Source organism: Protobothrops mucrosquamatus, unplaced genomic scaffold (genome assembly GCF_001527695.2).
Source record: "Protobothrops mucrosquamatus isolate PMUCROS unplaced genomic scaffold, P.Mucros_1.0 scaffold1976, whole genome shotgun sequence".
Classification (NCBI taxonomy): domain Eukaryota; kingdom Metazoa; phylum Chordata; class Lepidosauria; order Squamata; family Viperidae; genus Protobothrops; species Protobothrops mucrosquamatus.
The window spans coordinates 93,361-106,906 of NW_015388092.1; the positions used below are offsets into that span (position 1 = coordinate 93,361).

The following is a 13,546-nucleotide window of genomic DNA, read 5'->3' on the forward strand; positions in this document are numbered from 1 at the left end:
CAATTTTAATTGGAAACACAGCCGTCAATATTTGGTTTTTAATTCGGTTTTTATTGGGGTTTATATTTTTGTGTTTTTGTATTTTTGTATTTGTGTATAGTATCTGTTTTTAAATATGCTGTGAACCGCCCTGAGTCCTATGGGAGAAGGGCGGTATATAAATTAAATTATTATTATTATTATTATTATTATTATTATTTACAGTTAAAAAATTTTCAGTCTTCTAAAAGTAACTTGTCTTATTAGAGGTCAGGTGTTGGTACAGGGCTGTTTGCCTTACTTTGAGATAGCTCTAAAAAAAAATTAACAAATAAAGAGAAGTTTTCAATCACCGTAGAGCCATTCCTCCTCCAGTCTCATTTTTCTTGATGCATTCCTTAAAGCATGCCTTTATGAAGTGCAGGTCATGAGTGTTCTTTTTATACGATGAAGAGAATTGTTATGTAAGACAAGAGTTGTTTAAAGTAGCATGTGTACAGTATGTTGAAATTTTCAGCATTTGAACAGAAAAATACATTACTTGGAGGTAAATATCAAGATAATTAGAATTCTGTAGAACAGTTAATAGGTAACTTACAATAGTGCATTTAATGACTGTTCAAAGTTACAACGGCACTGAAAAATGTGACTTATGACTGTTTTTCACAGTTACAACCTTTGCCGCATCCCCATGATCATGTGATCAAAATTAAGATGCTTGGCAACTGGGGAATGGGGAAGCCAGATTCACTTACCAACCATGTTACTAACTTACCAACTGCAATGATTCACTTAACAACGGTGGCAAGAAAGATCATAAAATGGGGCACACCTCACTTAACAACACTTTTGCTCATCATAAATTGAGGACTACCTGTATTATAGGAGATACAGTGTCATTTATTGAAAAAATCTGTTTTAACTGGCATCGTTCAGTGCTACTTTTGCTTTCTTCTTTAAAACAATTTTAATTGAAAGTTTTAACAATAATAAGAACTAATACAAACTAAATTAGTACAAAAAAGGAGAGGGAAAGAGAGAAAAAATGCAGAAAGAAAAGAAGTAGAAAAAAGGAAGGAAAAATGATATAAAGAAAGATACAAGTGGCTTCCTATCTCCACAGCAGTTATAAGTACACTTATATTTTAAGCTCTCTGATTAAAAATATATCATGACTCTTCTTTCTATCATCTATCCCAGTGATGGCGAACCTTTTAGAGACTGAGTGCCCAAACTGCAACCCAAAATCCACTTATGCATCGTCGAGTGCCGGGTGGGTGTGGCCCATTGGGTGGGTGTGGCTGCGGTGGTAACAGCAGACTGGGTGGGACTAAAAAGTTCAAACAATTCCAACTTTGCAAGATCTTTTTTTTCCCACGAGAAGTTGAAATTGACTGATTGAACTTTTTTTCTTTTTCTTTTTGCACATGGCAGCGGAGGCCTAAAGCGAAAAGGTTTTATAAAACCCAGCTGAAGGCCTAGGACTGGGGCCATAGGTTCGCCACCACTGATCTATTCTGTCTAATTGTTGTTTTTGTTACTTCTGAAAGCTAAGAAGCTCTCTCTCTCAGCCCAATATATCTCACAGAGTTGTTGTGGGGAAAATAGGAAGGAATATTACAGATGTTTGCTCCTTTGAGTTACTTATAAAGTAATAAAGGTGGTATAAAAAAAATTCTAGTAAATAAGTCAATTTGCTGTCAGAAGCAGAGATTACAGATTACAGAGTGGCAATCACTGACCTAATGAAGGGATGTCCCTGTCTCTGTATAGCAACCAATCAAAGCACAGTAATTCATCGAGACAAATCGGACAGAAGTTTTTGATCTTGTACAAGTTGGAATTCATTGCTTTCAACTTGAAGCAGGAACACATGGGCATAGATGGCATTTGCAATGGGCTGAAGATGGGGTAGAAAGCAATGTCATCCACATTCACCTTCCAGAAAGGAGTGGTGNAGATATGCTCTTAGACTTCCCAAGGAAGTTTTGTTGAGTTGCATGAGTCTCCTGGTAACAGTATTGTGTAGTCTTGGGAGCTGAATTTAAAGTCTAGGACTCAAGGAAGTATCAGACTTCTTTGCTGAGTAGTAATTGTTAATATTATTTACAGTAAACTTCCAGGCTATTCTAGAAATAGTCAGAGAAGGCACTATTCTCATGCTGCCTTCAAGTCAAGAAGATTCTTGTGACTAATTGCTCACAAATAAAACTATTTATTGACACTCTGGTGCATCAAACAATTCTGCATATTTTGGGCATTTGTTGCTCCGTAAATAACAGTGTTATGTCTGTAGCAATATATTAAAAACTGCATGTAGGAGGCTTATGAAGTGGTTTAACTATACTAAAAATGGCTATTTTATACACAGCCATATCTGTAGTTTGACTCGTTTCCTGTTTTATATCAAATGCATTTTGGGAAATTCAGAAGGTTGGAAACTATATTAGCAGAATTTAAATGAGGATGATTTTCTAGATGAAGTATAAACTGTGGGTTCTTTTTATTGTTTTAAGCTACCCAGAAGCTAGATTCTCATAGCTGCTTATTCTTGCCTGCATATTCTTCTTTTAACCGTGACCTTGAAAGGATTGGGAGTTTCCACCTCCCACTTTTCAGAATAGACCGTGCAAGAAGGAATAAGAGTTAACCGTCTCCCACTAGGTTCCCTTTGTAGATCAAGGTAATTTCCCAATAATTTTAGAGGAAAAAACCCTGCATTTTGAAGTACACTTTTAGGAAAATGTTTGGATTGGAGAACAGAATAATTTCTCTGCTTTCAGACCAGGAAACCAAGGGAGGTTTGAATGAGGCACTGCTCAAGAGGAAGGGTAACCGCTGGTGTTTTTTTTACTGTCTTGAACAGTGGCAGATCTTTCTCCTGTCACTAATTTTATTTATCTTTGCTTCTCTTTTTTATTTTGTTTCTTTTGATAGGGTAGTAAATTACTAGGACTAGAACTGCTGTACCAGCTCACTTCAGGATAAATATTTAGTTATCCTTGGAAATTATTTTTTATAATGTTCAATGACCGAGAATATTTACCCAGAGGCATTCTACAGAGATCAGAGGAAATTATCCCTTAGTAAATAACATATTATTTATTTCTTGATTTCTTGCATTTATATCCTACTTTTTATTTAAGATAATAAATAAAGATAACTTACATGGGGGGGATAAAATAATAAATAAAGATAACTTACATGGGGGGGGGGTTGCCTGAATTTTTTATTTATAACAGTGGCTCTGTGATATTGACTGGATTTAGAGAAAGTGACAGGCAATGTGTTTGCACAATCCGTGTCCAGTAGTTTTGACTACTAAACCATGCAAAGTGTTGAGTTACTCTGACTTAGAAAACAATATGAAAACTATACTATATTAACAGAGAACCACTTCAGATATACTATATAGCAGTGGTGGCGAACCTATGGCACGGGTGCCAGAGGTAGCACTCAGAGCCCTCTCTGTGGGCATGCGCGCCGTCGCCCCAGTCCTAGGCCTTCAGCTGGGTTTTATAAAACCTTTTCGCTTTAGGCCTCCACCGCCGTGTGCAAAAAAAAAGGTTCAATCAGTCAATTTCAACTTCTCGCAGGGAAAAAAATCTTGCAAAGTTGGAATTGATTGATTGAACTTTTTAGTCCCACCCAGTCTGCCGTTACAACCGCAGCCACGCCCAGCCAATGGGCCACGCCCAGCCAATGGGCCACATCCACCCAGCACCCGACGATGCATAAGTGGGTTTTGGGTTGCAGTTTGGGCACTCGGTCTCTAAAAGGTTCGCCATCACTGCTATACAGTCTCTAAAATTATATTTCTTTTCTTTTCTTGAAAGCACACCAAGTTCATTTGTATTCTGAGTTGAGAATAAGCTACAGTCTTTCATTTGTACATTGTTCACAACTGGAAACAATAGGTATTTATTTGCATCGGTTATTAGGAGATGAACATGACTGTAAGCTGCCAAAGGCTAAACAACATGTATCAACATACTGCATTCCTGGTTTGGAAGCACACTCATTTTCCACTTCTGAGAGGTACGGAAGGGTGTGTGCAAATAATTGAGTTATAGTAAGTTTAGTGAGGCTTGGATTTTCTATTATAGCTTCTGGGTAAACTGTTAGCCCCTCTTCCTCACAATTCAGATTCATCTTATGCTCTATTCATGTCTTTAGACTTTAATCACAAGAATTAATAACCCTGAACTTACATACTTACACATATGAAACAAGAATCCACAAATAAGGAAATAACACATCTTATAATGATTTTGTTGTTCATAGATTAAGAATCCTGAACAATCTTTTTATAATTAGACAGTAATTTTGAGAATGTATTTGCCATTTTTGCAGAATGGAAAAGATTCTTTCATGAGTATATGTATCCTAAAATCTCCTAATCCTAAGAATGCTCTTTCCCTTCTTTAATTTTTTTTCTAGCATAAATGACAAAAAAGAAAATCATGGATACTTGTTCTGTTGTGTGATTTTATAGGGAAATGTGGAGGAAAAGAAAACAGGGAAAATTTGGTTATTAAGAGAAGCTTGACTACAAGAGTTTAGAAAGTGTTGTTTTCATTTTAATTAACTAGTATTTACCATGAACTTTCTGTATTAACCATAAATATGGTTGAACTTAACTGTGATCTGTTTCAAAAGAAAATAACTCCAGAGTCCATGGCTTGAAGTGAGCTTTTTTCAAATAAACTATAAAGATTAATTACAGGTTGGAGATTAACTGTCATGTCAGGATCAGTCAAAAGTAAACAAAAGAATCCATTCCTCACAACCGCACTGGGAAAGAAAGAAACTAAGAAATTATTAACAGTAGTTTATTGTGATATCTGAACCAGCCATTAAGGCTACCAATCCTCTTTAAACCTTGGGCTATTTTAAAAATGGTGAGCTAAGCGGGAGGTTACTGAATTGAAATGTAAATTTAGCTGGTTTCTAAAAATTCTGAGTCATTAAAGGAGTTTAATTAAAGGAGTTTATGTGAACTATCAAATTTCTGTCATCTTTGACTGACTGTTCTATTGCTGATATTCACATATTCATTATTCTACTGTTTTGCTGAGAGAGAGAGAGAGAGAGAGAGAGAGAGAGAACATTTTCCAATTCTGCCTCTTGTTTGAGGCAAGATAAATGTCCCTTCTACAAACTTGGCTCATATTTCAGTATTTGCAAAGGGTAATCTTTAATATCCTAAACGCTTTCACTAGCTTATCTATGTACAATTCCAGAGTCTCTCCTGCACCAGTGGCATGCCATCAAGGTGACACATTCTTTCCAAAGGGGTCATTTGCAAGCCATACCATCTTATTTGATTATTGAGAAAATAAGGCCTTCTGGTATACGTGGTTTAGGGTTAGTTCACTGAAGACATCTTTGATAAATTTATTTTAGCTTTACTTATAGTTTATTTGTGTATTTTAGTTTTCTTTCCAGTAAGATCCAAATTTGCCTGACCAGTTTCAGTACTGGAAAAACAATCAAATTCTTATAGTATTACTGTAGAACCAAGAATTTGGTGGGATCTTAAGGGTGACAAATAGGAACCGTGAAGCTGAAACCACAAGACTTAATTGTATTGCTGAAATCAGTTAATATTTCCCTGTGGTATTCTTTAGTACATACAGTACCATATGAGGTGATTCATTCATGGATTCATCATAGTATAAGCATTTAATTCAAGATCTTAGTTCTTTATATGGACTTTGGAGAATTGTAGCCAACTTACATGCTTGTGGATTCAGAGATCATTGTGTGGTATTCTTTAGTACATACAGTACCATATGAGATGATTCATTCATGGAGTCATCCTAGTATAAGCATTTAATTCAAGATCTTAGATCTTTATATGGACTTTGAAGAATTGTAGCCAACTTACAAGCTTGTGGATTCAGAGATCATCCTGAAATTGTTATCATGAGCTAACAAGTCTAGCCCACACCATCAAGGAATCCACATGTTATTGAGTCTCTTAGGCTTTTCACAGTTCAGTGTATGTCTCCAGTCAATTTAGTGTTCAACCAACCACTTCATCCTATTTATATTGTTTGCAGAGAATAAGCAAAAGCTCTCAAGATAGCTCAGTAAATTGGAGCTTCAGCTGAGTCCAGGAGGTAAAGCTTAAGGATAATTATTGTGTAAACACATTCTCAGCAAAATAAAGTCTGCTTCTTGTTTAATTTATTAACCCCCTTTTCATTCATTAAAAAAATAAATAGTACCTTCCTTGGATTCATATACCAATGTGCAGATTGATCACCGTTCAAGTTAAGAACGAATAGTTGGGTAAATTTGTACTATGTTGCTAAATTACAAGATGTATTTTTGACTGGTGAAATTTTGCAAACTCACACAAATGTTTATTAACAATTTTTATTTGAGAAAGTATGGCCTTTCACTGAGTGGCTAAAGCTTTTAGGTAACTAAAATCTGCATCAAATGTGACGGCATTTATTGTTGTTTCTATCTTTTACTTACACCTTATAGATTTTCATTTCGCTTTGTTTTGTTTTTTGTGGCTTTGAGTCAGTAGTGACTCCTGGCACTGCCTGGACAAATCGCTGCAGTTTTCTTGGCAAAATTTCAGAAATGATTTGCCATTGCCTTCTTCCTAGGTCAGGGGTAGGCAACCTTGGCTCTTTTATGACTCGTGGACTTCAACTCCCATAATTCCTGAGCCAGCATTCTGGGAATTGAAGTCCACAAGTCATAAAAGAGCCAAGGTTGCCTACCCCTGACCTAGGTTGAAAGAAAGTGACTGGTCCAAAGTCACCCAGCTAGCTTTGGGCCTAAGATGAGACTTGAGCTCACATCTTAGTTCCTAGCCTGATGCCTTAACCACTACACCAAATTGGCTCTTTTCTAGAATTATTATAATGCATTGTACTCTGATTGTATTTTGTATATACCTAGATTCTTTGGTTTGAGGCCATTTATAAATCTCCTGGCTGTGAGGAGGCAAACGTAGGCTGCCTACGTAGGAGGCAAACAAAGCCTTCGGTGTAAAACTGATTCAATCAGTTAGACAGTGGTCCCCAACCTCCAGTCTCTGAACTGGCACCAGTCCGCGACATTCCAGAAACCAGGCCATGCAAACAAGCAAAGACCCATCCACGGGATGCAGGCAGCAGGCCAAACCACGCCCCTTCTAGTCCGTGGAAAAACTCTCCACAGAACTGGTCCCTGATGCTCAAAAGGTTGGGAGCCACTGAGTTAGATCACTTAGATATAAATACTCAACCTGGAACCAAGATGAAAATTTCCTGACAGTGAGAGCAACTAACCAATCGAACAGCTTTCCTCCTGGAGTTGTGGGTGCTACATTGTTGGAGGTTTTCAAGAAAAGATTGCACAACCTTTTGTCTGGGATGGGTTATAAGGTCACCTGCCTTGGGCAGGGATTGGACGAGAAGACTTCCAAGGTCCCTTCAAGCCCTTTGAGCTGTGATCCTGGGGAAGGGTTCTGATCAACTAATTAAGATGAAAGTGCTGAACTTTTTAATTTACAGATGGCACTTTTTAGGGCTGCAGCTCAAAAAAAGATAGCTTATTTAAGCAATCTCTGTGCTTTGCAGGGTAGAGAAAAAAAAGCAGCTCAGGCACAGGATAATACATACTAGGTCACACATGCAAGGTTGTAAACTCGGGCATTAGTCACAAAGTTATTTTTTCATCGCTGTTATCACTGCAAGCAATTGCTGTCCAAGCGGTTGCTAAATGAGGACTATTGGACTAATCTTATGATTTTAAAATGTCATTGTTTCAATGATACATGGTATTAGTAATTTTGATTTTGATTGTAATTTTGCAATTTTATTTTGATTGCAATTTTGATTGTAATTTAACAGTTATGCTTTAAGTTTGGTATTCATTTTGACTTTAAATTATCTTGATTGGATAGTACACAACTGGAATGGTGAGATATAAAGCAAATAGTGGTGATGATAGCTGTAATAATAATTACAAAACAGTATAATGCTATGTTTGTTAAATTCAGATGAAATTACATATTCACTTCTCAAATCATATTTATTTTTATAGGCTTTTCACTTTTTGCCAGTCATTTTTTTGCCCCCTTATTTGTGTGTGTGTGTGTGCGTGTGTGTGGTCCTGTCCATGTTCTGTTGTTTGTTGTCAGTTGCCTTTTATAAGGCCTGGAAGACATTTCTTCAAACAGAAGCCTGCCTTTTCTCAGTAGACAAGCACTTTCACTTTAAATATAACAACTCTTTACTTAGCCCTTGAATTTAGCTTTAGCTGTCTTCATTGATTCAAAAGATTGTGCAAAAACAAGCTTGAGAGACTTACTAGGATGACTAGATACCAGTAACATTAGCTCTGATTAGATAGCATATATGAGGCTGTTCTTGAAACTTGTGTAGAAACTCTTTTGTGATTAAAGGGTTTTAATGATAGTTTTATAAACTGTTGACTGTTTGGGGTGGAGGAGGTTAATTAAATATAATTTACATGGTTGCTTTTTTTGCTTTTTATTGCCATAGGAAGTATTTTTTTCTACAACCATGTCAATTGCTTTCTTAAAAAATGAATTATTTTGAAGAACGTGACATAGTGACATCTAGCGCGGAGAAAAGGCTGACTGAAGAATAGTGACATAGCTTTTAACAGTTGATCTATAAAGCCATGACTTTCTTTTATGGAATTAGACATAAACATTTAGTCCAGTTCCACTGATAAAGCCACTTTTAGTTTACCCATTATATTATATTATGTGTTAATTTGATTTTGAATCATTAGCTGTTTTGGAGGTTCAGAATTGTTTTCTCATAACTGGTGGGCACTGCTATTTCTACTTTTAGGAGAATATTGTGAAGTGAATGCTCGCTCAGGACGCTGTGCACCCGGAGTCTGCAAGAACGGGGGGACATGTGTTAATCTGCTCATAGGAGGCTTCAAATGTGAATGTCCCCCTGGTGAATATGAGAGACCTTATTGTGAGATGACCACAAGAAGTTTCCCTCCGGAGTCATTTGTCACCTTCAAGGGATTAAGGCAGCGCTTCCATTTCACTGTATCTCTCATGTAAGTATCGGTCCTTCCAGTATTGCATGAAAACTTTGCAGTCGTTGTATTGATTTCAAAACACAATATAAGCACTTAAAATTCATTGTTTTTGCAACATCTACCTAATAAAGGCTTTCTCTGTGTGACCAAATTTTAGGTCTACATCATTACTAAAAAGAGGTTCCCATGCAGTTTCAGACTATGCAGTTTCAGTTGGAAATCCAAGCTTATTTTCTTGAAGTAAGAACCAGAGATAACACAGAGCACTATTTTATTTATCTTTAAATTTGTTTTTAGCTCACCTTCAGGAGTGCAACATTCTTGAGGCTGCTCATGTTGTGATAAAAAAAGGAAGCTTTTATTCTTTCGGTATCTGCTGGACATCAAACTCTTTAGAATATGTTGAAAGTAATGCACTCTTAAATGATAGTGCTAGGAAAGCCATATGCATAGGGAACCTGCCTATTTCTCAAAAGTGAGATCCCAAGACTCCATTGCTCAGATAATTCTTTATGACATTGTAGTGCGACAAATAATTAAAGATTCAAGATGGGTGTCCACTCGTGGAAACATTTTTTTTTAAGGCGGAAGCATCACCATGGACCAGAGAAGCGTTTAGTTCACACAATGGTGAACCCTAATTCAAGGATACAGAACATGCTTTCACTGTAGAAAGTCTTTGTTTAAATCTTGGTACCTTCATATCAAAAGATCTAATAGCTGAAAACATGCCTACTTAGACCTGCTGGAAGGCTACTTTCTATAGTTTTGTTTTATTTCATATAAATACAAGTTGGGCGTCCCCTGGGCAGACATGATGTCACTGGTTAATCCTTTCAACCTAGAAATCCCTCGGTGCTTCTGACACAAGTGCAAATTGACATTCTTTTTGCTAGATTCTTGGAAACTGAAATGTTGATGCCACTGGTAAGAAGATCCCCAAGTGAGGTAATATGAGGAGGAAAGGTCTTCCTCTTCTGTTCTTCTACAATAACATCATACCTTTTGGTAGAAGTATCTCTCTCTCTCTCTCTCTCTCTCTCTCTCTCTCTCTCTCTCTCTCTCTCTCTCTCTCTCTCCCTCTCTCTCCCTCTCCCTCTCCCTCTCTCTCTCTCTCTCTCTCTCTCTCTCCCTTGCACCGGCCGTTCTCTCGGGCCTCGGAAGAAGGTTAGGGCAAACCACCTCTGAAGATGTTGCCAAGAAGAGAGCAGAGATTAGCCCAGGCAGTCACCAGGCATCAACACTGACTCAAAAACATACAAACACAAATCTCCACATTGGTAACATGTCTAGCAAAACTTAATTTGTTTGACTGGACAAGGTCTCTGTGTGACATTTTGTTGTTCTTTTCTTACATAGGTTTGCAACAAGGGAAAGGAATGCTTTGCTTCTCTATAATGGACGTTTTAACGAGAAACATGATTTTATTGCTCTTGAGATCATTGAAGAACAGATCCAGCTAACGTTTTCTGCAGGTAAGATGCCTGCAATGACTGGAACTCTTTACTGAATAAAACCTTTCTCTATATTTTGAAAGCATATTCATGACATTATATTATGATATTCATCATGCAATTTCTATCCTAAGGCCACTGCTCTATACATATCCTTGGAGAAAATAAAATTTCATTTCAAATGCTTTTGTTTTCAAGATCCATGTTGTTAGCAATCAAGTCTTAATGGACCCTAATATTAAGTGTAATCATGATGATTCTTTGTTATTTTTTTAAAAAAATAAAGTTTAACTGATCCTATAGTATTAAATTATGGCCTATTTAATTCATGCATATGTGTGCTAGAACAGTGCCATATTTGGGATTCCAAGGTTAAAAAATGTTTTGGAATGTGTATGAAAACTCACTTGGCACCCATCTGCAACTTCTTAAACTAAAGATATAATTACTTGGGGTTGTGACGGGCAACTGTAATATCACAGGAAAAGATGCTTATGCCAAGTGCTATGTGAGTGCCTCATATATTTCAACACTGAATCTGAAATGTACCCAGTCTCAATATTCCTGTTGTCCAAGATGTATTAAAGTTACAGATTTGCTATTCATTATTATAGTATTGTTATTCTCTGCTGTTACACTATTGAGTTACAAGTGCTCAATTTTGTAAAGTATGGAAACTCCTAGTTTTCTTTAGAAGTCAATTGAAAACTCAAGTGCTTGGAAGACAGACAGGGGTTGCATTTTGACATGCATGCAAGTACATGAACCAGGAGTGTGAACCTTAAATTATTCACTCTACCTTGAAAATAGAATGTGTGACAAAANTCTGCTGTTACACTATTGAGTTACAAGTGCTCAATTTTGTAAAGTATGGAAACTCCTAGTTTTCTTTAGAAGTCAATTGAAAACTCAAGTGCTTGGAAGACAGACAGGGGTTGCATTTTGACATGCATGCAAGTACATGAACCAGGAGTGTGAACCTTAAATTATTCACTCTACCTTGAAAATAGAATGTGTGACAAAATGTAATCTATTTTAGCCTATGTGAAATCATAGATAGCAGCCTAATTTTGTGCATGTGGATTCAGGACAAACTCTGTTCTGTTTAAGGGCTCAGATTGCAGTTCTGTGGACACTGACCTAGGAATAAACCTTAGATTCACTTCCAAGTAAAAATGCATTCAGCTGCATGGTAAATATATTATCCCAAAAGATAATTTCAGGCCAGTTAATACTGAAATTTTCGCTTGACAAAATTGTTTAAAGATTCTTGTTCTCCAGTACAGGAGACGGAGACTCCACCAATGGGTTTCCTTTGTCTGCCCGCTCTTGAGACCAAGTATGCAAAACTTGTCACGCCCCTTCCTACTGGTAATCCAGTCTTAACTTGGTCTCCGCTCTTGATGACTCGTTTTGGCTTGGCTCTCTGCTAGATCAGGTTAGACAAAAAAACTACCATTGGTGAAGTCTCATTCTCATATTGGCTATTTCTAAAAGTTCGATATTTAATTAGTGAAGCTTCCCTCAGGCTGATAACAGCTTGTTTGGGAGGTGAGGGGTGAAGGGGGGGTGGAATCACCTTGCCCTCATTCCTCCCAAATTTTATAACCAACGTGGGGGGGGAGGTTGAAGATCAGCAGAGACCACTTGCTGATCTTGTCCTCCACCTGCCCAGTTTTTCCCCTCAGGGATCTTTGGGGAAAAAGGCAAGACCAGACTCCTCTCAGGCCCCTTTCAGGCCTGTCGAGGCTCCTTCAGCCGCTCGAAAACTCGCGGCTGCCATTTTGGCCGCATTTTCGGCGTTTTTGAAAGTTTTTCTAACTAAATTCCTCACTTCCTCCTTGCAGCTAGCGTTCTATTAGAGTTTCCTTTTGGGACTTCTTTTGCCCCACAGGGTCTCTGGTAGATCGTCAGGGTTATCGGAGGCCTTTTTCAGCCTCCCAGAAGTTGCGGCCGCCATTTTGGCCGCATTTTTGGCGTTTTTAAAAATTCAACAAATAAAAACCCTAACTTCCTTCTTCCAGCTAGCATTCTTTTAGAGACTCCTCTGGGACTTACTCAGTTCCAAGGACTTCTGACAGTTCGTTGGGGGTGTCGGAGCTCTATTTCGAACCCCCACGAAGTTGCGGCCGCCATTTTGGCCGCATTTTCGCCCGTTGCATTTACTTTACAAAAATATTCAGTCCTGCGGATACAGCCCGGAGCAGAATTTCCCGAGCCCTACATCACCCCCTGGACCTACAACAAGTGGTTGGGGATCTTGGAGGCCCGTTTGGAGCCTCCCCAAAGTTGCGGCCGCCATTTTGGATGCAATTTGGCGACCAATTCTTCTTGCCTCAGCCTTTCTATCTTAGCTCATTGACTGCTAGTGCTGTTTCGTTTTCCCTGGGCACCTCATTAACCTACTGGGTCGTGATCTGTCCTTTTGGGGTGCCTTGGAACAAGGCTGCATAGAAGATCTGTTCAACAGCGTTGGGGGGAATACACTCCCTCACTTGCTCAACAGAGGGCGGCCATTTTAGGCTAGTCAGAAGTATTTTCAGGCCTAGCGGGCCTGCCAGCAAAATCCTCCGAGGCAAATTGCATTACGGGCTCTGGGTAGGATTCAACCTGGTGGGTGTTCACTGTTCACTTCACCCCGGTAGCCGCCATCGCGCTTTTAAATTATTCCAGGCCTCGGGCATCTGGGGCGTCCTGGTACTGTGGCTCCATTTTTCCTTTCTGGTGCACATCGCCTGGTCACCTAAGGCCTCCAGGAGGAGCCCAACTAGTGGTTCCAAACATGCCTTCGGCTCCGCCTCAACTACCGTGACCATAGTCCAGAGAGAATCATTGGTCGGGTGACCAGGGGGGCAGTCCACGCACTTGCTCCGATACTGCTTCCGCCAACGACTTGCCTGCCAGAGCTTTTATCTCGGCTTTGATTCTGAGATAGCTCAAACGGGATGGAGCGACCCTCGCTGCCTCAGTCCCCAGGCACGACTCCTCCGCCTCCCGGTTACGGCTGCAATCCACCTTCTACCCAGAAGGCGGCAGGCAAGTGCAAGGCCAAGACCAAGCACATAAGTAAGAAGCCC

The 13,546-nt window shown here is 38.8% G+C and overlaps 1 protein-coding gene across 1 annotated transcript in view; it reads left to right on the forward strand.

The window, feature by feature from the left end:
• Positions 1 to 13,546, forward strand: part of CELSR1 (cadherin EGF LAG seven-pass G-type receptor 1) — a 153,960-nt gene that overhangs the window by 60,086 nt on the left and 80,328 nt on the right. The window contains exons 3-4 of the mRNA XM_015823755.1: positions 8,811 to 9,033; positions 10,375 to 10,490. Coding sequence (XP_015679241.1) covers positions 8,811 to 9,033; positions 10,375 to 10,490 — 339 coding nt within the window. The remainder of the gene's footprint in view (positions 1 to 8,810; positions 9,034 to 10,374; positions 10,491 to 13,546) is intronic.